Raw genomic sequence first — 20,023 nt, forward strand, 5'->3', positions numbered from 1 at the left:
TTCACACTGAAAAATACCTCACTCCTACCCCACTCTATCTTCTGCAGGCAAAGATTTGGAAGTCACATGTATGCAATGTGAAGAAAGGAAGCCCCTTTGAGGACACGAGAGAGAGATCTCCTCTGCAGATGTAGCCAGACTGCCTAGCTGTTACTCCCCTTTGTAAAAGGATCAGAGAAAGCAGACTGAAAGCGGATTTCACTCTTTTCATTTCTCCTTAGGCTGTCATAGACCTTGCCACAACTATCTTGCACTCCTTCTGTTGAGGAAATAGGGGGAGCTGGCAACTGGGCAATCAGGTTTCCACACCTCCTCAGATCTTTAGCCTACTCCCCTTCTTCAGCTACTGTGACCCTCAAAAACCTGCCATCCTTATACAATTTTGAAGTCTGGAGCAAGTTATAAGAAGGCAGTATGTGGTGGAATGTGAGCTCCCCCTCAGTTAAACAGTCGTTACAACCAGATCTCCCCAACCCAACCCACCAGAAGGATTTAGGGATATTTCCCTCGCTGCCAGGGAAAAGAAAGTCTTCCTGCATAAGTAATAGCAAAGCAATGCTGCTCATTCTTTACCCGTCAAACACTTTTCCATTCTCATTCAGTCCCTTGGAAGTGCTGAGGTAGCCCTAGAGTCTGGACACAGCTCAGCTCCCCATAGGGCACAGTATTCAACATGGCTAAGCTACTTTGAAGTAAGGATGTTAAGGAATAGTCAACTAGTCGAGCAGCCAATAAGCAAAAGCTTATTAGATAGTCCAGTCAACTAGTCGATTCCCTCCCCTCTTGCTGCCTCTATCAGACAGAGGCAGCAAAGGGGAGGGTACTTCAAAGCGGCAGCGCTGCACGGAACCCATACCTGGACTCCATGCAGCACTGCTGATTTGAAATGCTATGGCAACATTTCAAAGCAGCGCCAAAAGGAGCTGACCCTGCGCTCCGTGTGGCGCTGCCCCTTTGAAACACCGAGGTGGCATTTCAAAGCGGCAGCTGACCTCGGGTTCCACACGGAGAGACTAAATGATTTCTTTGCTTCAGTCATCACAGCTGAGGATGTTAGGGAGATTCCCAAACCTGCACCGTTCTTTGCAGGTGATGAATCTGAGGAACTATCCTGGACTGAAGTGACAGAGGAGGTTTTAGAACAAATTGAAAAACTTAACAATAACAAATCACCAGGACCGGATGGCATTCACCCAAGAGCCCTGAAAGAACTCAAATGTGAAATTGCAGAACTATTAACTGCGGTTTGTAAACTATCCTTTAAATCAGTTTCTGTACCCAAGGCCTAGAAGACAGCTAACATAACGCCACTATTTAAAAAGGGCTCTAGAGGTGACCCTGGCAATTACAGACCTGTAAGTCTAACATCAGTACCGAGCAAATTAGTTGAAACAATAGTAAAGAATAAAATTGTCAGACACATAGAAGAACATAATTTGTTGGGCAAAAGTCAACATGGTTTCTGTAAAGGGAAATCGTGTCTTACTAATCTATTACAGTTCTTTGAAGGGGTCAACAAACATGCGGACAAAGGGGATCCAGTAGATATAGTATACTTAGATTTCCAGAAAGCCTTTGACGAGGTCCTTCACCATAGGCTCTTGTGTAAATTAGATTGTCATGAGATAAGAGAGAAAATCCTTTCATGGACTGACAACTGGTTAAAAGACAGGAAACAAAGGGTAGGAATAAATGGTAAATTTTCAGAATGGAGAGGAGTAACTAGTTGTGTTCCCCAAGGGTCAGTCCTAGGACCAATCCTATTCAACTTATTCATAAATGATCTAGAGAAAGGGGTAAGCAGCGAGGTGGCAAAGTTTGCGGACGATACTAAACAGTTCAAGGGAGTCAAGACAAAAGCAGACTGTGAAGAACTTCAAAAAGATCTCACCAAACTGAGTAATTGGACAACAAAATGGCAAATGAAATTTAATGTGGATAAGTGTAAAGTAATGCACATTGGAAAAAAAGAATCCCACCTATACATACAATATGATGGGGGTTAATTTAGCTACAACTAATCAGGAAAGAGATCTTGGCGTTATCTGAAAATACTTCTCTGAAAATGTCCACGCAGTGTGCAGCAGCAATCAAAAAAGCAAATAGGATGCTAAGAATTAGTAAAAAAGGGATAGAAAATAAGACGAAGAATATCTTACTGCCTCTACATAAAACTATAGTATGCCCACATCTTGAATACTGCATACAGATATGGTCTCCTCATCTCAAAGATATTTTGGCATTAGAAAAGGTTCAGAAAAGAGCAAGTAAAATGATTAGGGGTTTGGAACGGGGTCCCATATGAGGAGAAGCTAAAGAGACTGAGACTTTTTGGTTTATAAAAGAGAAGACTGAGGGGGAATATGATAGAGGTATATAAAATCATGAGTAGTGTGGAGAGCATGAAGAGAGAACAATTATTAACTTGTTCCCATAATATAAGATCTACAGGTTACCAAATGAAATTAATGAGTAGCAAATTTAAAATTAATAAAAGGGTATGTCTACACTATCCCCCTAGTTCGAACTAGGGGGGTAATGTATGCATACCGAACTTGCTAATGAAGCCCGGGATTTGAATTTCCCGGGCTTCATTAGCATAAAGCCGGCGCCGCCATTTTTAAAAGCCGGCTAGTGCAAACCGTGGGCCGCGCGGCTACACGCGGCACGGACTAGATAGTTCGGATTAGGAAGCCTAATCCGAACTATCTAGTCCGTGCCGCGTGTAGCCGCGCGGCACGGGGTTCGCACTAGCCGGCTTTTAAAAATGGCGGCGCCAACTTTATGCTAATGAAGCCCGGGAAATTCAAATCCCGGGCTTCATTAGCAAGTTCGGTATGCATACATTACCCCCCTAGTTCGAACTAGGGGGGTAGTGTAGACATACCCAAAGATAGTTCTTCTTCACACAGCGCCCAGTCAACCTGTGGAACTCTTTGCCAGAGGAGGCTGTGAAGGCTAGGACTATAACAGAGTTTTAAAAAGAGCTAGATAAATTCACGGAGGTTAGATCCATAAAAGGCTATTAGCCAGGGGGTAAGGAATGGTGTCCCTGGACTCTATTTGTCAAAGGCTAGAGATGGATGGCAGGAAACAAGTCGCTTGATCATTGTCTTCGGCCCATCCCCTCTGGGGCATCTAACACTGGCCACTGTCGGCAGACAGGATACTGGGCTAGATGGACCTTTGGTCTGATCCAGTATGGACATTCTTATGTTCTTATGAAAGCAGCCCATTTAGATTTCAAAATAATGGGCGGCTTATTCAGACATCCCAGTAACCCTCATTCCATAAGGATTAAGGGGAATTTGGGAATAGCAAGTTATTTCGAAATTTGACACTGTGTAGACAGCGCCAAATTACAAAATAAGCCATTTTGAAATAGCATCCAAATAAGCTACACAATTTGCATAGCACAAATCGTATAGTTTATTTCGAGCTAAGAGTGCTGTGTACACACACCCTATGTGTGATCTTAGTACCACACCCTAACGTAAAATATGACTAAGGAAGGTCTACATTACAAAAGTTTGGCAAGACAGTTATGCCAGTCAGGAATGTGACAAGGTGTGATCTCTGAGGGTATGTCTACAATACAGCGTTAATTCGAAATATCTTATTTTGAAATAGTTAATTCAAAATAACGCATCTACACACAAAATGCATTTCGAAATAGCCTTTTTCTATTTCAAAATACCGCGTCCACACTAAGTGGACACTAATTCGGATTTAAGGCTGGCCGGAAGCAGGTCAGGAAGGGCATCAGGTCAGGAGTGTCTGCGTGTGGCTGTTGCCTGAGGCTATCTGAAGCCTGTGCTTAGAGGCGACCTCCCCCTGGACAGCCGGTTCTCGGGTGTCCCTGCTTACTTGCTTGTCTGCCTTGATGAGGGACAGCAAAGCATTTGTGTCTTGAGTGCTCTGGTTGCCCTCACTCGGGACACCACAGCACTCTGCAACATGGAGCCAGAGCTGCCCCATGGCACTCTGATGCATCTCATGGATGCGTTGCTATCAGCCTGGCCATCCAGGAGGTCCATCGGGGGGCTGTCGGTATCCAGGAGGCCCTGTGGGAGAGCGTCCACCCTAAGGAGCACTCAGAGCCTCCCTGGTCTGCCCCACTGGGGGCTTGTGCCTCATTCTTCCCTCACGTCCTTCCACGTATTCCTCCTTATCCCCCTTCCTGATGTCAAATAAAATACATGTATTTTCAAAAATATAAACTCTTTATTTAACAAAACTGGGGGTGGAGGAATGAAACTATGGGGAGACTGGGGAAAGTAGGTGGGAGAGGGTGAGAGGGAAAACTGGGAGGAGGGAGCTGGAAGGGAAGGGGAAGGGGAAGAAGAGGGAGAGGAAGCTCAGGGCTCGGGGTGGGGGTCTCGCCAGGCCAACTGTCTCACAGCACAATGGGTGCGGGGGCCTCGGCGTCACTGGAGGGATACGGTGGAGGTTGAGGTGGGTGTGGAAGTTGAGGAGGGAGAGGTGGGAGGGGGAAGAGGAGCGGGAGCTGGGGAAGCAGCAGGTGCTGGAGCGGCACGAGGCAGCATGCTCTGCACCAGGGTCTGCAGGTGTTCGCAGATGGCACGACCATGGGCAAGCAGCTCCCGCCGGAACTCCCGGTCATCCTGCACCCAGTGCTCCAAGGTGCGGTGCAGGGCTCGCAGGGCCCCCAGGTGCTGCTGTTGGTACCCCTGCAGTGTTCAGGTGAACCTGCTGAGTCGTCGGGTGCGGGAAGATATCCCGGGCTGGGTGGTGCACCCTGCACACACAGCTGGTGCAGCTGTGGAGAAACAAGAGAAGTGGTCAGTTCTCTCTGGGGACGCAGTGGGTGAAGCCCAGTCCCCCTCTGCGAGGTGAGGATGACCATGCCCTGCACAGTCAGAGCCAATGTGCTTGCACAGAGGCCATGGTCGGAATGGGAGCTGCCCCAAGACCGCACCCATGCCCCTGTGCTGTGTATAGTGCAGCCGAGATGGGGGGAAGATTTCCCCTGCCTCTGTGTAGAGGGGACTTGTGAAGGGAGGGCGTTCTGCTGCGTCCCGCCCCGGGGTCAGGAGCATGTCATGTCTCTTCACCCACGCGTATGGCTATCAGGCCACATCCCCTGTGTGGCAGGCAGCTGGAGCCACCTAGCCAGGGGTGGCACCACATATGCTTGCACATGCATAGGTTGCTGCGTGATCCATGGTAAGCAAGGCCCACACGTGCAGTCCCTGGTCTCCCTCCCTCCGGGAAGGGGACAGTGATGACACTCACCTGGTGTGGCCTCCCTGGACGACCCTGATGACTCCGCTGCTGGGACAGCTCAGGTGTCCTGGTGACATGGCACCCTCCGTGGCGGCTCCTGCGGCTCCTCATCCGCGCCCTGGTCAGGGTCCTCCGCTCCCGGATCAGTGCCCCCCGGGGTGGCACAGACCATCCCGTCCCCCATGATGCGGTCTAGGGCGTCAAAATAGGGGCAGGTGTCTGCCCTTGCTGAAGAGCTGCCCTGAGTGGCCCTGACGTACACCTGCCACAGCTCCTTAATCTTCATGTGCACCTGCTCTTGGGTGTGCATGTAGCCTTTGGTGGCAGCTATGCAGCCGTACACAGTGGTGTTCCTCTGTCTAGTGCAGAGATCATGGACATTGGAGGCCTCCCCCCAAACCTCAATGAGGTCCATGATCTCCGCACTAGTCCAGGAAGGTGCCCACCGTCTCTGGCCCCTGGGAGCTGGGAGACTGGGCAGAGGACAGCTGGCTGGCTCTGGCTGCCTGGCTCAAACTGGGGCCACTGAGTGAGGGTCAGTGACTGCTGGCAGGCCTGTAATTGGCACATGCACTATGGCCAGAGTCTACCTCTTTAAGGGATCCAGGCAAGGAGAGGAGTTTTCCTGATTTGGCCCAGAGTGGCCACCAGGGCACCCTGGGAAGGGCTGGAGGCCCCCTATTTTGAAATAAGCTTCTACACAGTGCTTATTTCGAATTTGTTATTTCGAATTTGGCATTATTCCTCACAGAATGACAGTCTACACATTGGCCCCTATTCCGTAATAGGGATGCAAATGTAGCACTTTGGAATAGGCAAATCCACGGGGGATTTAAATATCCCCCGCGGCATTTGTATTAACATGGCTGCCGCTTTTTTCCGGCTTGTAGATAAGCCGCAGAAAAGCGCCAGTCTGGACACGATCCTCCGGAAAATAAGCTCTTTTCTGGAGGATCTCTTGAAAGTAGGAATAAGGTACGAGCCCCCGATGGGGAGGACTGGGGTGGCTGTGCAGGCTCCTCGGGGTGGAAGCTCTGCTGCAGCCCCCTGATTGACCCCCTACCTGGATGGCAGCCCGCAGCAAGTGCAGCTGGGCTGATGGCCAAGTGCTGTGATGTGCCGAGTGTGGGCATTCAGGGCACTCCAAGCCAGGACTGCTTTGCTGTCCCTCATCGAGTTAAACAAGTGAGCGGGGAACCCCTGAGAACTGTCTGTCCGGGGTGGGCTTCGGGTCTCTTTAAGCACAGCCCTCGGCTAGCCTGAGACAGCAGCTCCACGCTCTAAGTCCTAATCTGATGCCATGCCGGCACTGCTTCCGGCCAGCCTTAACCTTGGTTCAGGGTCCACTCAATGTGGACATGCTAGTTCGAATTAGCAAAACGCTAATTCAAACTAGTTTTTAGGTCTAGATGCACTAGTTCGAATTAACTTAGTTCAAATTAACTAATTTGAATTAAGTTAGTTCGAATTAGTGCTGTAGTGTAGACATACCCTAGGAAAGTTAATTCAAAATAATGGCTGTTATTTTGAATTAACTCGGATGTGTAGACATACCCTGACTGATATAAGTGGAGTGGCAAAAGCCCTGAGAGTACTGCAGCTTTGCCACTATAACAGGGATGGGGACCTAGGGTCTGTGGGCCAAATCCAGCCCATAGCTTGCCTTGATCCAGCCCACAAGGCTCAGGGCTCTCTCCCCCTACAGCAGGGAGAGCCAGTTGCTGGCATGCCAGCAACGTAGCAAGTCTGAGCCTCAGCACCCTCTGTGTGACTGGAGCACCAATGCTGGCTCCCAGCTGCAAGGATGAGAAGCCCCGAGCCTCACAGGCTGAATCAAGCAAGCCACAGGCCCCATCTGGCTCATGGGCTCTTGCTGACAGGGAGAAGGAAGCAGCTTTGCATGTTGCTATTCCACTGGCAGCTCAAGGAAACTCTGTCCCTGAATCCACCCCTATCACACCCATTGGTCAAGAATCATAGCCAGTGGGAGCAGGGGGCAGTAACTGTAAGCGTAGGGAGGCACAGATCCATCTGTGACCTCTCCCCCGGATAGGTGCTCCAATCCCCTGACTTCTCCTACCCAGACCCTGCCACCTACCCCCCACTCCTATACCTTACCTCCTCATCTCACGCCTGCACACTGCCTCCCTCCCACACTCTGCACCTTCACTCCCATTCTGTTCCCCAGCAGTTCCCTCCCATACACTGAATTGTCATTTTTGGCTCCACACCAAAGTCTAAAAGTGAGATCCACAAAAATCTATCAGCGCCAGGCCCCCAGAAGAGTTAATCCAGCCATGGGGAGAGATCCTGAGCCTCAGCGCTCCTCTTCTTCCTTGCCCTCCACAGCCTGTGGAGAGTGAGGTGTCTCTCTCTTTTTCTGCTTCTGAGTTGGAAGCCACATTTATGAGGGGTGTTATCCTCCTCGCTTGGAAGCCAGGTCAGCAAGTTTTTGTTTATTTGGAGGGGGGGTTGTATCTCACTTGTGTGGCCCCCTCAGCAGATTTTTCAGTGGGTCAGTGGGCCCCGACTCAAAAAAATGTTCTCTATGCCTGGGCTATAGCTTGGTTTACTCAGGAGTGATCTAGGATCCCGATAGCAACACTTGGGAGGCACTCAAACTACTTCAGGTTTTAAGCTTGTTGACAGTTTTCACTCAAAGAGGGCACTGACAATCCCACTGACTAGAAGAGTTCCCCCCATGTGTTTTCTATTCTTTCAGCATTCAAGTCAGCCAATGCTCACAATTATAGGTGATGATCCTGAGTGCACACAATGCTTTTCAGATTCCATCTACTATAAATGGGCTGAATTCTTAGGAGGTCATTTTAACGCTAGTCTTGCCTTTAGCTAGTTTTTGATGCATCTATGAAATCATCCTCAAGTCAGGAGATCTTCCTGTCAAGATAATGCTCTGTATCAGGAGACTGATGTGGAGCTGAATGGAAGTAATTTGGGTTTACAAACACCATTTGTCATCTGTAAAAAAAATCCATGGATAAGATTTCACTGCCTCTGTGACAGAGAAGAGACAGGCTCTCTTTATCATAGCAGTGACAAAAATTGTAGACATTTTGTATCGATATATCAAACTATGTTTCCTGCTACTGACATTCAAGTTTCCTTCCTTTCCACTTGTTCTTGACATGGTTCTCAAGAAACATGGCGACTTGTACTGACAGAGGACTAGAAGAACATGCTGCCTCTTGCTTTTTCTTCTCTTCCTTAAATTCTTGCTGCAGCAGAGTTTGCCAAAAATAATGAAATCTGAGTGGTGACAATAATGATAGCTTGTATCTGCTGTGACAGGACAGCTATTTCTGCTTAGAGAAGGAAGTACTCTAAATGAGGGCTGCAAAAGTGTAAACATGGAGGCTACGTCTAGACTGGCACGATTTTCCGCAAATGCTTTTAACGGAAAAGTTTTTCCGTTAAAAGCATTTGCGGAAAAGAGCATGTAGATTGGCATGGACGCTTTTCCGCAAAAGCACTTTTTGCGGAAAAGCATCCGTGCCAATCTAGATGCGGTTTTGCGCAAGAAAGCCCCGATCGCCATTTTCGCGATCAGGGCTTTTTTGCACAAAACAATAAAGCGTTGTCTACACTGGCCCTCTTGTGCAAAAGCATTTGTGCCAGAGGGCTTTCGCCCAAACGGGAGCAGCATAGCATTTCCGCAAGAACACTGACAATCTTACACGAGATCGTCAGTGTTCTTGCGGAAATTCAAGCAGCCAGTGTAGACAGCTGGCAAGTTTTACTTGCTAGTCTAGACGCAGCTGTACAGAATTAACCAATGAGCCTGTGCTCATCAGTTAACCTTCACAATTACATAGCCTCCCCTTCCCCTGTGCTGCTGCTTCTAATACAGAGGTGGGAGCCAATACTTGCGAGCCAGTACCCACAGGGAGCTGGCTTTTAAGCTAGATCCCCTTGTGTTCCAGCTCCTGCAGAGCCACCTCCCCCACACCCCATGTAAACATCTAACCCCTGAAATTTTCAGTAGTTACACGCTTGCCTAAATAAATGCATTTTAATAGCCCTAGTCTAGATCAGTAGTTCTCAACCAGGGTTAGAAGTAGTCCTTTCTGGTCTTTCAGTGGGTACAGCAACTAGACATTTGCCTAGTTTTACAACAGGTTACATATAAAGCACTAGCAAAGTCAGTACAAACTAAAATCTCATGTAATGACTTGTTTACACTGCTCTATATACTACACAATGAAACATAAGTACAATATTTATATTCCAACTGATTTTACAGTCTATGGCAAAAAATGAGAATAAACAATTTTTCAGTATTAGTATGCTTTGTTTGACACTTTTGTATTTTTATGTCTGATTTTGTAAGTAAGTTTTAAGTGAGATGAACCTTGGGCAGTATACAAAACAAATAAGACCTGAAAGTGGCACAATAGTCTGGAAGGTTAAATTACAGTAAGAACATAATTAAGTCATTCTCCTTCAGTTCTCTTCTTAAAACTCTTCTCTGCCATAATGCATACTGTGACAAAGCTCCTCCTTAGCCTTAGTGGATCCTGCCCTTTCAGGTGGATTACTTGCCTCAGAAGCTAACAGCAGCCCTGAATTTAAACACTAGCTTGCTGTTTGCTGAGCTACTTTCATTATTGAGCAGCATGGAAAAAAAGAGGGAAACCAAACTTCATAGTCTCTGTGGCTCCATAGGTGGTACAAGGTAGGACAAACCCTTGTACGAAAGCCAGTCTCTTCCTCGTACTGAAATGGGAACTTGGTAGAGGATGGGCCAGGGTTTCCCCCACCGCTCTGGGTTCCAGACAAAGGACCCTGTAATAGCAGTTATCTATGCTATCTCTAGAAACAGCTGTGACACAGCTACAAATCCCTGGGCTACTTCCCATAACCTTCCACAGCACCCTCCTAACCAGAGGTTCCACTTCAAAAGCCTGCAATCATGCTATTTAACCATAGTGAGATAGTCAAGTGGATCACCCAGAATTCTCCAGGTTTAAGCATGGAGCAAACAGGAGTACCTTCAGTGAGAATCTATACAGGCAGTCCCCGGGTTACGTACAAGATAGGGACTGTAGGTTTGTTCTTAAGTTGAATCTGTATGTAAGTCGGAACTGGCGTCCAGATTCAGACACTGCTGAAACTGACCGCCAGTTCTGACTTACATACAGAATCAACTTAAGAACCCCAGGCGTCCCCAAGTCAGCTGCTGCTGAAACTGATCAGCAGCTGATTCCAGGAAGCCCGGGGCAGAGCAACTCTGCCTGGGGTTTCCTGTAGTCAGCGCTGGTCAGTTTCAGCAGAAGCTGACTTGGGGACACCTGGGGCAGAGCAGCTGGGGTGCTGCTGGGTTGCTCCAGTAGCGCCGCTCCTGGGTGCTACTGGACCAACCTAGCAGCACCCCATCTGCTCTGCCCCAGGCGTCCTGATTCAGCCGCTGCTGAAACTGACCAGCAGCGGCTGAATCAGGACCTGGGGCACAGCAACTGGGGTGCTGCCAGGTTGGTCCAGTAGTGCCCAGAGTGGGCGCTGCAGGACCAATCGGCAGCGCCCCAGCTGCTCTGCCCCAGAGTCCAAAACAAAAGCCTGGTCTGCTGGGGAGGGGGGGGGAAGCACACTAGCTGCGCCCCCCCCCCCCCCTCCCCAGCAGACCAGGGACACGGGGAGCAGAGCCTCTGAGGCTTTGCTCTTGGAAAGCCTCAGAGGGAGGGACCCCGCCGCGGCTGCAGCTTCAGTCCGGGAGCCTGTGGTCTGCTGGGGAGCAGCTCGACTTCCGGGGCAAGAAAGCCCCATTCGTAAGTGCGGATCCGACATAAGTCGGATCCGCGTAAGTCGGGGACTGCCTGTACTCAGACAAGTTCTCACAAGCGAGGAAACCCATTATACCCAACGGAATTTACACTGAGGAGTGGTAATAGCCAAACAATGGACAAGAAAGATGCAATACCCAATGAGAGATCATGATAAGATTAAGTTTCACTATAATCAACCAGTAGCGCAGGACTGGCCAACACACGGCTCGCAAGCTGCATGTGGCTCTTCCCCCCCCTTCAGGTGCAGCTCACGAAGCCTCACCGATGGCTCACGAAGCTGCCCCTGTGCCCCTAAAAACAGCCCTCGGCCTATTTTCCTGTGTTTCACCATCCAGCACAGCAAAGCAAAATGGTGCCATCCGACGGGAGCCTGATGTGACCAAAAAGCCATCTGGAGATTCATTTAAAGGAGCAGCGTCCTTTTTTATTGACCAAATGCATCTGGGGCTTTTTTTTTTTTTTTTTGGCTCAGCAACTTTTTCCCCCCAGCTCTTTACGCTATATCCCCAACTATTGTGGCTCTTTACCTTTAACGGGTTGGCCACCCCTGCAGTAGCAGGTGTGTCTAGAGTAGGGCTACTCGACATGCTGCCTGCAGCCCATTTGTTTGCAGCCCACAGTGTGGTTTGGATTTATATGGGGCTCAATATGCTGCCCACAGGTGGAAGCCTTTGAACGTGGCCTCACTGGGAGCACACTCTACAATGGCGTGGCATCTCCCAGTCTGGGTGATCACTGAAAGATGGAAGCACCAGGCTGGCTGGAACAGAGGGATACAGGGTGTTGGTATTTCTAGCCCCCAGGGAGAAGGTGCTGGGAGCGCAGGGGCATTGTGGGAAATGCTTTGTATTTATGCCTGTCAGTGTGAAAGAATGTATATGCAATCACAGTAAGTTGTGGCCCTTGGTATGGGCTGTGAGTATCGTTGTGGCCCTCAGGGCTTCCAAAGTTGAGTTGCCCTGGTCTAGAGTGTAGTAGGAGTATGAATGAGTGTCTTGTTTCTACTACACCACCTTGAGAAACCCATGAAAGCTTATTAGCAGTACTTTCCAGAGCAAATCAGCCCTAGAACACCCTCTCAAAGTTGTTCTTCCTCAAGGCATCTTGTTTTTATACTGCCAAGAGCAAGAAATATCTTGAGTATTCTGACCTTCCTCTGTGTGTGGAAACAATGCAACATCTTAGCTGCTGGATTCACCTCTGCCAAAAGTGAGTGGGGACCCATTATACTGCCTCTTCTTCAGGCTCATGCTTCAATGAATGCAGAGAAGGGTTACAGCAAGAGAGCCTTGACCCTGCTGCGTTCACACCATCCCCCTAAGGAAAGGTTTATAGGTTTGCTTCAAAGTTGACCTTGGCACAAGGGTGAGGCCTTTCATAGCCTGCCAAAACTCCAGGAGGCTAAAACAAAGAATCCTTTAACTGACTTGAACCATGTATCCCAAAGCCACTGCCTCCTCATACTGAATCACCTCTGCAGAAGGCTTCCTAAAGTACTATCCCATCAACCCTGAAAGTTAATCTGTACTGTCAGTCAGAGCCAGTATCTTACAGCCTTTCCAGAAGCTGCACAAAACACAGGTCAACTTGTTAGAGTCTCTGTTTGGACAAAACTAACACTTGTGCCCCTTATCTCTAGACTACATTTGCTTCCATGTGATGCTAGTCTGACCTTCCTCCTCTGCCTTTTAGGAATACAGAAGAGAGGGTGTGTCCATTTCTTCTATTAGGTTCAAGGAGCAGGACATCTCCCTGAATGCAGAGACTGTATTGCTTTGACCTTAAAATACTGGCATTTTCCAAACTGCCTGCCAAATGAACACTTAGTGAGAATGTATATATAATGTCTGCAGCCAGACAACCTAGGTCTCTGATTCAGTCATCTCTCTCAAGATACATAGGGCCAAACTAGGTCATCGCTTCAATGGAGAGACCCCCTCCTTCACCTCTCTCACAGAAAATTCAGAGTGGTTCAGAAAGTGCCACCTACTAAGACAATAGCACCTTCTCCCCGCTGGTTCAAAGTCAAAGCAAGGCCCCAATAGGATGACAAGGGTCACTTTATTTATGCTCATAAATGCTGACTTTGGAATGAGATAAAAAAAAAATCAAGGGCCTGACTATTTGTGCCCATTAAGGATCCCATGATTCTTTTCACAGTAGTTGAGTTAGTCCTGGGATTCTGGCCAAACCCTAGCTCAAGTAATTACTTCTGTCCCAAATTCCCCCTGCAATTTTGATTGGATATGACTTTTTTTTCCCTCTTTATTTCCTGCCTTAAATTTTAGAGCAGTGCTATGCACGGATGACCAGACATCACATCACATACCATACTGATGTGTTTTAGTGTTAGGGAAAACAATTGTCTGCATAAAGTTTTGGGATCCTTCAGGATGGATGAAGGAGCTAAAAAACTAAACCTGATTAGGCAGAAGAGTCCTCACCACTAGGAAAGAGGCCTCAGAAAGAAACCAAGTTTGTCACTTTGTGTGGGCCTTTCTACTCTAGATGCAGTCAGAAAGTGCAAATGCCCCAGAAGACAAAATTTCTCTCATAAGCTTATTTCTAACATATCAATTCCATTACAAGAGAAAAGTCTTCTTTAGAGAACAATCTGGAGCAGTCAGTGGCATGGGCTCAGACTTCACAGCTTAGCTAGTGAACAGATACAGGCAGTATCAGTTCTGAGCCCCACGATTCAGTCTCCCTGAGAACCACCAGTTAGGATAAAATTACGCTTCAAGTGAAATTAAGTGAGAACTTAAGATCCATTTAGAAACCGCCACAGCTAGCAGGAGCATCAACTGGCAGCTGCACATATCAAAGCACCAAGTTCTCACAGCTTTGTGCTCCTCCTACCTCTCCCCAGTCCCATGCACAAATATGGCTGCAATAAAATTTACACAGCCTCCTACAATGTTCTTCCATTCTGAACTTCAGATCTGTCAGTGAAACTGCTCTTGAGTAGGCAGGAGCTACTAGGACTCTGGCAATAACTGGCCAGCCTGCACATTCATTGCCGATAGTCTCCTAAAGGCCTGAACAATACTCCAATCAGGTAGAAGCGAGATACTGTCAGAGAGATGGAGAAAAAATGTGAGAACCAGGATGGCATGGGGAAGACTTGTAGCTGAAGCACCATGGAAGACTGAGCCAGGAGCACAATAGGCCAGCCTTCCCAACAAAGGAAAGGGTAAAGTTCTGCAGTATGACCAGATTGGAGAGATCATGGAGAAACACCAGTAAGGCACAAAGATCTAATAGACAGGCTTGACTGATTATATCAGTTATATGATCTGTCCATCCCTCCCAGTGCATCACTGCCAGGCTGTATTGTTGCTATCAAAATAGAGGAAGGAGCACAGAGAAAGTGGCCTCCAAAGGGATCCCACCTTCTGATCCTCCTGTCTCATTCAGTTTCCTCACAAACATTCATGACTGCAGAACATCCCCAGCTGGCAACAGCATCTTTGCTGTAAACTGACACAGCAGAAGCAAGGCATCAAAGGGAGAGAACAGGGTATGGGATGAAGATTGGACAATGGAGGAAAGTAAGGGGCAGCTCAAGAGTCCTCAGAACAATAGCCAACCACTTGGCTGAAAGGGGAAGGAAGGTGGCAGCAAGTATGAAACTCAAGGAATGCCTCTAGCTTCCTTGAGAAGCAGCATGGCTCCTGTGTAAGCTCTTAATCCATGTTTATACTCAAACAAATTGAATGAAAATCTGTCTGTGGGACAGCAGCTTGTGGGAGGCAAGGGAAGCAATCAAGAGGGTTATTAAGTCCAGTCCTAGGGAGGCAGCAGGAAGTGGGATAACCTCAAAGCCAGACCCAACATAGAGGATGTAAGGAGCATCAGAGCTTCTCCTACAAGTAGGTCAGAATAAACTTAAGAAAAGGGCTGAAAGAAGAAGGAGGAGGAGGAAACACAGGGGGGGATGGCCACATCTCTATTAGGGTGCTGGTATTTTTTGAGTAGGTACTTCACTAAAAACAAATCCATTTGACTGCTATGTTTCCAAATAGATCCAAGAGTTTCAGTGACTGTGAAAGAAGAGATCAATGCTGCACAGAAAAGCAGAGGTCCTGCAAGCTGGAGGTAGCCTACCACCTGTTATCATACATGCCTAGGCTTTTTACTCCATCTTGTTAGGTCCCAGGACCCAAAAATGGGCAGCATTAATGTTACTATGCAGAGACATACGTAGTGCTGCCAAACTTCAAAAAAAGCACAGCAGAGGGACAGCAGAAGAGACAGCCTATTCCCCTTGGTCACCAAACACAGGATAGTCTGAGCTACCAGTAACTTTTAGTGCAAGTAGTGACTCAGTACAAAACTAATTCTGCATTCAGCAATCTTCTGCTCTGGGACTCTTGCCTTCTGTATTTGCAGAGAGCAGGAGGCCACCTTGGGGAAGGCTGAGTAGCTACCATTGGAAAACAGTAGGAGGCATGCACTGATACCAGCCACAGCTTTTTGGAGCGGTTCCAAGCTTCCCCTGCCAGCAAGCTCTCAAAACCCTTTGCCAACACAACTCTGTATACAGCCTCCACCACCATGTGGTACAGTCATACATAAACAAGCCCACCAGGCATCACCAACACCCATATGTAACAAGCCTTCCTTCTAGGTACCAATACCAAATGTTTGCTCAGCACTCCCCCCCACGCCTTTCCAGGATCATTAGTGGACATGCTGGAGTTGCTAGCTCAACACCCTGCAGACTCCCACTGAACTGAAGTCCTGTTCCTCTCATCACAGAACCTCACAACTCCTCCCATCATAGAGCCCCTATGGGGGGCAGTGATTCTGGGGTCAATCCCACAGTCTGGGATGTCTACGCAGACAGTCAAACCCAAATTTCCCTCTGTCCAAGTTTTTCCACACAACACCTGGACTGGAAGCAGCAGGTAACATCAACACCCAGTAGAAAATGGAACCTGCAATAGCCTCATATGTTCAGAAAACCTCTGTGTTCCTTACCAAAGCAGCTGCCACGATGTGGAAGAAAGGTTTTACAGGCCGTGGCAATGGCCAACTCAGCAGAAATAATCGTCTTAATAATCAGATCCTCCACATTGGCCATCAGTGCTGTGAGGGGATGGGGAGAGAAAAAAAGAAAAAACAATGTTAAGCAGGGACTGCACTCATTCGCAACTGCTCTCCTGAGTTTCCATGTTAATAAGAGCATGGGTGACTTCATAGGTCATGCACATCAAGCAAATGAGCACATATGTGAACACCCAGAGGAGCAAGAGATCATGAGTGCATACATGAACACAAACAACAGAGGATAGGAGTACTTACAAGAGTGCAAGAACAACATGCAATAAGCAGGAGCATGTATGACAGTACAATTTAGCATGACCACCCATCCACCCACCCACCAGCTCTGTTTTAGGGATTAAATAAAAGCATTAGAGAAACTTCCATGCTCCAGGATACAAGCCAAACTAATGGGGTTAGCAAAAACAAAAACACACAACCACAAGCCACTTTCCTTGTTGGCAATTCCCTTTTGCTAGGTACTGATACCAACTACCAAACTAGATAAACCACTGACCTAAATTAGTACTGCATTTACTATTTTCCATACATGGGAGAATATGCCTAAGAAAGCACAAGTAAGCATGCAAGCAGATGCAAGCTTGAGCACCTGTACAAGAGGAAGCATGAATGTGTGCACATGACTGAACAAGTGTACACTAGCGTTCCTGCATGTACATAAGAATATAGGAATAACTGTCCCAAGTCAGACTAACATTCTTAGTCTGTCATTCTGTTTATGACACCAGCATCAGAGCAAGATGCAGGAAACCCCTTGCTGAACAATTATGGAATAAACAATTCACAGGAAAGTCTTCCTAATTTCTCAGTGGTTGGCTTATTTATGAGAGTTTATGTTGCTTTATCTTGGGCCTTATGAAGTATAATAGAACATTATATTATCTGCATAAGCAGGGCTTGACAAATAACGTAAATCTACTCACCCATGGTAAGTAGATTACAACCCAGAAGAGCTGGCGCAGAGCAATCTGCGCATGCACAGAACCACGTGGCTGGCAAGCAGGGCTCACCGCCACTTGGTGAGCCCTTTGCATAAGTATCTAATCACATGAGCAACTAAGAATATAAATTGGTGAAAGTGAGCACAAGTTAGCCATGCACATAAAAATGGGAAAGGCTTATTCCCTCTTAAGACTGGTCTCTGACCTAAATTCCCAGTGTACTTAGCCACATTACGTCCATTTTCTAAACAAGTCCACACCACCAAGTCCACTCATTCCATTGACTTTAAAGGCCATTACAGTCGATTTCAATACTCCCGATTTTCACAAACAGGAACACTAAATTTGACCTTGCATGATCAACTTTACAGTACTGCAGACACAGTGCTGTGAAAGTTAATGTTCTTGGCCTTTGGGAGATGTTTCACAGTGACCTGCTGTGACCACTTTAGCCAGGACTTTCAACTCTAATGATCTCTGGATGAACAGAAAAAGCTCTGGTAAAATTTGAATTTCATTTCCTGCGTGGTCAGCATGGCTAGCAGACTTTAGAGCAGGCAGCACAGCTGAGCAGCACACCTGACCATGAGCTCCCAGTGTCACAGACTACCACCAGCATGGAGTGTGCAGAAAATCCTGGATCACACTGGTGCTTGGGGAAAGGACTCTGTTCTCGCACAACTGTGAACCAGCAAAAAGAATGCAGATATCTATGCCAAGATTGTAAGAGGTATGGAGGAGAAAGGATATGCCAGGGACGCCCAGAGTGCCATGTGAAAATAAAGAGGAGGAGGCAGTTGTACCAGAAGGCAAATGAAGCAAACGGATGGTCTGGGTTACCACCGCAAACACACCACTTCTATAAGCGATTACATGCAATCCTAGGAGGGGAACCGACCAGCTTCCCTAGTAAGTCTGTGGATTCCTCCCAAGACACTCCTCTGGCAGCTTGTGACACCAGCATGGATGAGGAAGAGGATTCAGCAGTAGGGATGTTAAATATTGGTTAACTGAATAGTCGAGTAACCTCATGAAATTTTATCGGTTAGTGGACTAGTCTGCAGTTCCCGGGGGAAGGGCCAGCAACCACTGTATCAGAGGCAACAGCGCGGGGTGCCAGGTGGGAGCTGGTCCACGAGGGGAGCCAGCTTCATGTCATCCTGCGCTGCTCCTTCTGAGAAAGCAGCAGCAGCGCTGGGTGGCAACAGTCCCTGACTAGGGCAGGTCTGAGTGCCTGGACCCAGCACACGCCAGAACTGAACTGGGCTGTCTGCCCATCTGGCTGGCTCTTAATACACTTGAAATGCAGAGCTGAAACGGGGATAGGTCCAGACCCAGCATGAGCCAAGACTGAGCTGGGCTGCCTGCCCACTCAGCTCCTAATATACTTTAAATGCAGAACTGCAGCAAAGCGGGTCTTGGACCTGTTGCAAGGCAGGACTGAGCCAGGCTGCTGGCCAGCCTGCTAAAAAACTTACTGACAGGGAGAAGGGGAGAGGGAAATGCATATAGTCTATAGCATTAACCTATAAGCTTTTGCTTATCAGTTAAATCGACTATATTATTTCATCCCTATTCAGCAGGCGAGTGAGGTAACCAATAGCCAGGACCTTTTTATAACTTTGGAGACAATCCCCTTCTCCATGGACATCTCACAGCCGGGCACTAATCCCAAGGAGGGCACTTCTGGGTTGTTCACATTTTTCATAATGCTACAAGCGGGTTAAGAGAAGAGTATGATTTGTGGCAGCCACTGTGGCTACACAACAGGGGCTCCCCACAATAGCTTGTTAACAGGTCTGGAGACCTGCACATCTCCGTAAAGCTCTCATAGTGGAACTCTTTCATCCTCCTCACAAAGTTTCTGAGCAGGCCTGCCTTATTTCGTCCTCCATAATAGGACACCTTTCCATGTCAAGTCAGCAGTAAGTGTTCTGGCATCATTGCAGCACAAAGCATTACAGAACAAGGTCCAAGTTTCTGGCCATATTTAGTCAGAATCCATTCCTTATCACTCTGTGATTCAGAGAAGACTGGTATCTCACATGGCAAGCTCAATGAAATGGGAAGCTATTATGGGAAGAGGAAGATACACTCTCCAAGCAAACAGGGCTGTCAGACACACGGTCACTGGATGAGTTCCTGCCCTGCCACATCACCCGGGACCCTTCCTTCCCCACAGGCTTGAGACCCAGCCGGTCCCTTACCATGCCTGCCATCAAACTGAGTCCAAGTACTCTCCTTAGAACTTTGTGGTGTACCTGCTGCATAGCAGGGCTCTTAAAAGCGTAACTGAGACCTTGTACATAACACATCCCTATTGTCTCTAGATAGACCTACCATTTATACTAAACATATTGGCTGTGTCTACACTGGCATGAATTTCCGGAACTGCTTAAAACGGAATACTATTCCGTTTTCAGTTTTTCTGGAGAAGGAGCATCTACATTGGCAGGCTGCTTTTCCGGAAAAGCCCTTTTTCCGGAAAAGCGTCTGTGGCCAATGTAGACGCGCTTTTCCAGAAAAGAGCCCTCATCGCCATTTTCGCAATCGGGGCTTTTTTCCGGAAAAGACTACTGGGCTGTCTACACTGGCCCTTTTCTGGAACAGTGTTCCGGAATAAGGACTTATGCCCGAGCAGGAGCAGAATAGTTTTTCCGGAATAGTGGCTGATTTTGTACAGTAGAGCATCGTTGCTTTTCCGGAAATTCAAGGGCCAGTGTAGACAGCTCGCAGCTTATTCCAGAAAAGCGGCTGATTTTCCAGAATAAGTAGCCCAGTGTAGACACAGCCATTAGGTTTAATGCTCTACCATGTTATCTCCTTTAAAGTCTACCCTTCACTTTTTGTTACAGTCAGAACAGCAGTGAGCATGCTGTACATTCACCCAGCTCTGCCAGCTGTCTGGCTTGCACAGATCTGCAAGTGAAAATGGACTAAGAATAAATGCAATCTGCCTGCTTGGAC

The 20,023-nt window shown here is 47.7% G+C and overlaps 1 protein-coding gene across 13 annotated transcripts in view; it reads right to left on the bottom strand.

Moving 5' to 3' along the window:
* Positions 1–20,023, bottom strand: part of TTLL5 (tubulin tyrosine ligase like 5) — a 280,508-nt gene that overhangs the window by 215,650 nt on the left and 44,835 nt on the right. For all 13 annotated transcript variants that reach the window (XR_012903377.1, XM_075926843.1, XM_075926842.1 and 10 more), the window contains one exon: positions 16,032–16,139. Coding sequence is in view for 12 of the 13 variants with exons in the window: in XM_075926843.1 (XP_075782958.1) it covers positions 16,032–16,139 (108 nt within the window). In the remaining variant the exon portion in view is untranslated. The remainder of the gene's footprint in view (positions 1–16,031; positions 16,140–20,023) is intronic.

The sequence above is a fragment of the Pelodiscus sinensis genome, chromosome 4 (genome assembly GCF_049634645.1).
Source record: "Pelodiscus sinensis isolate JC-2024 chromosome 4, ASM4963464v1, whole genome shotgun sequence".
NCBI lineage: Eukaryota > Metazoa > Chordata > Testudines > Trionychidae > Pelodiscus > Pelodiscus sinensis.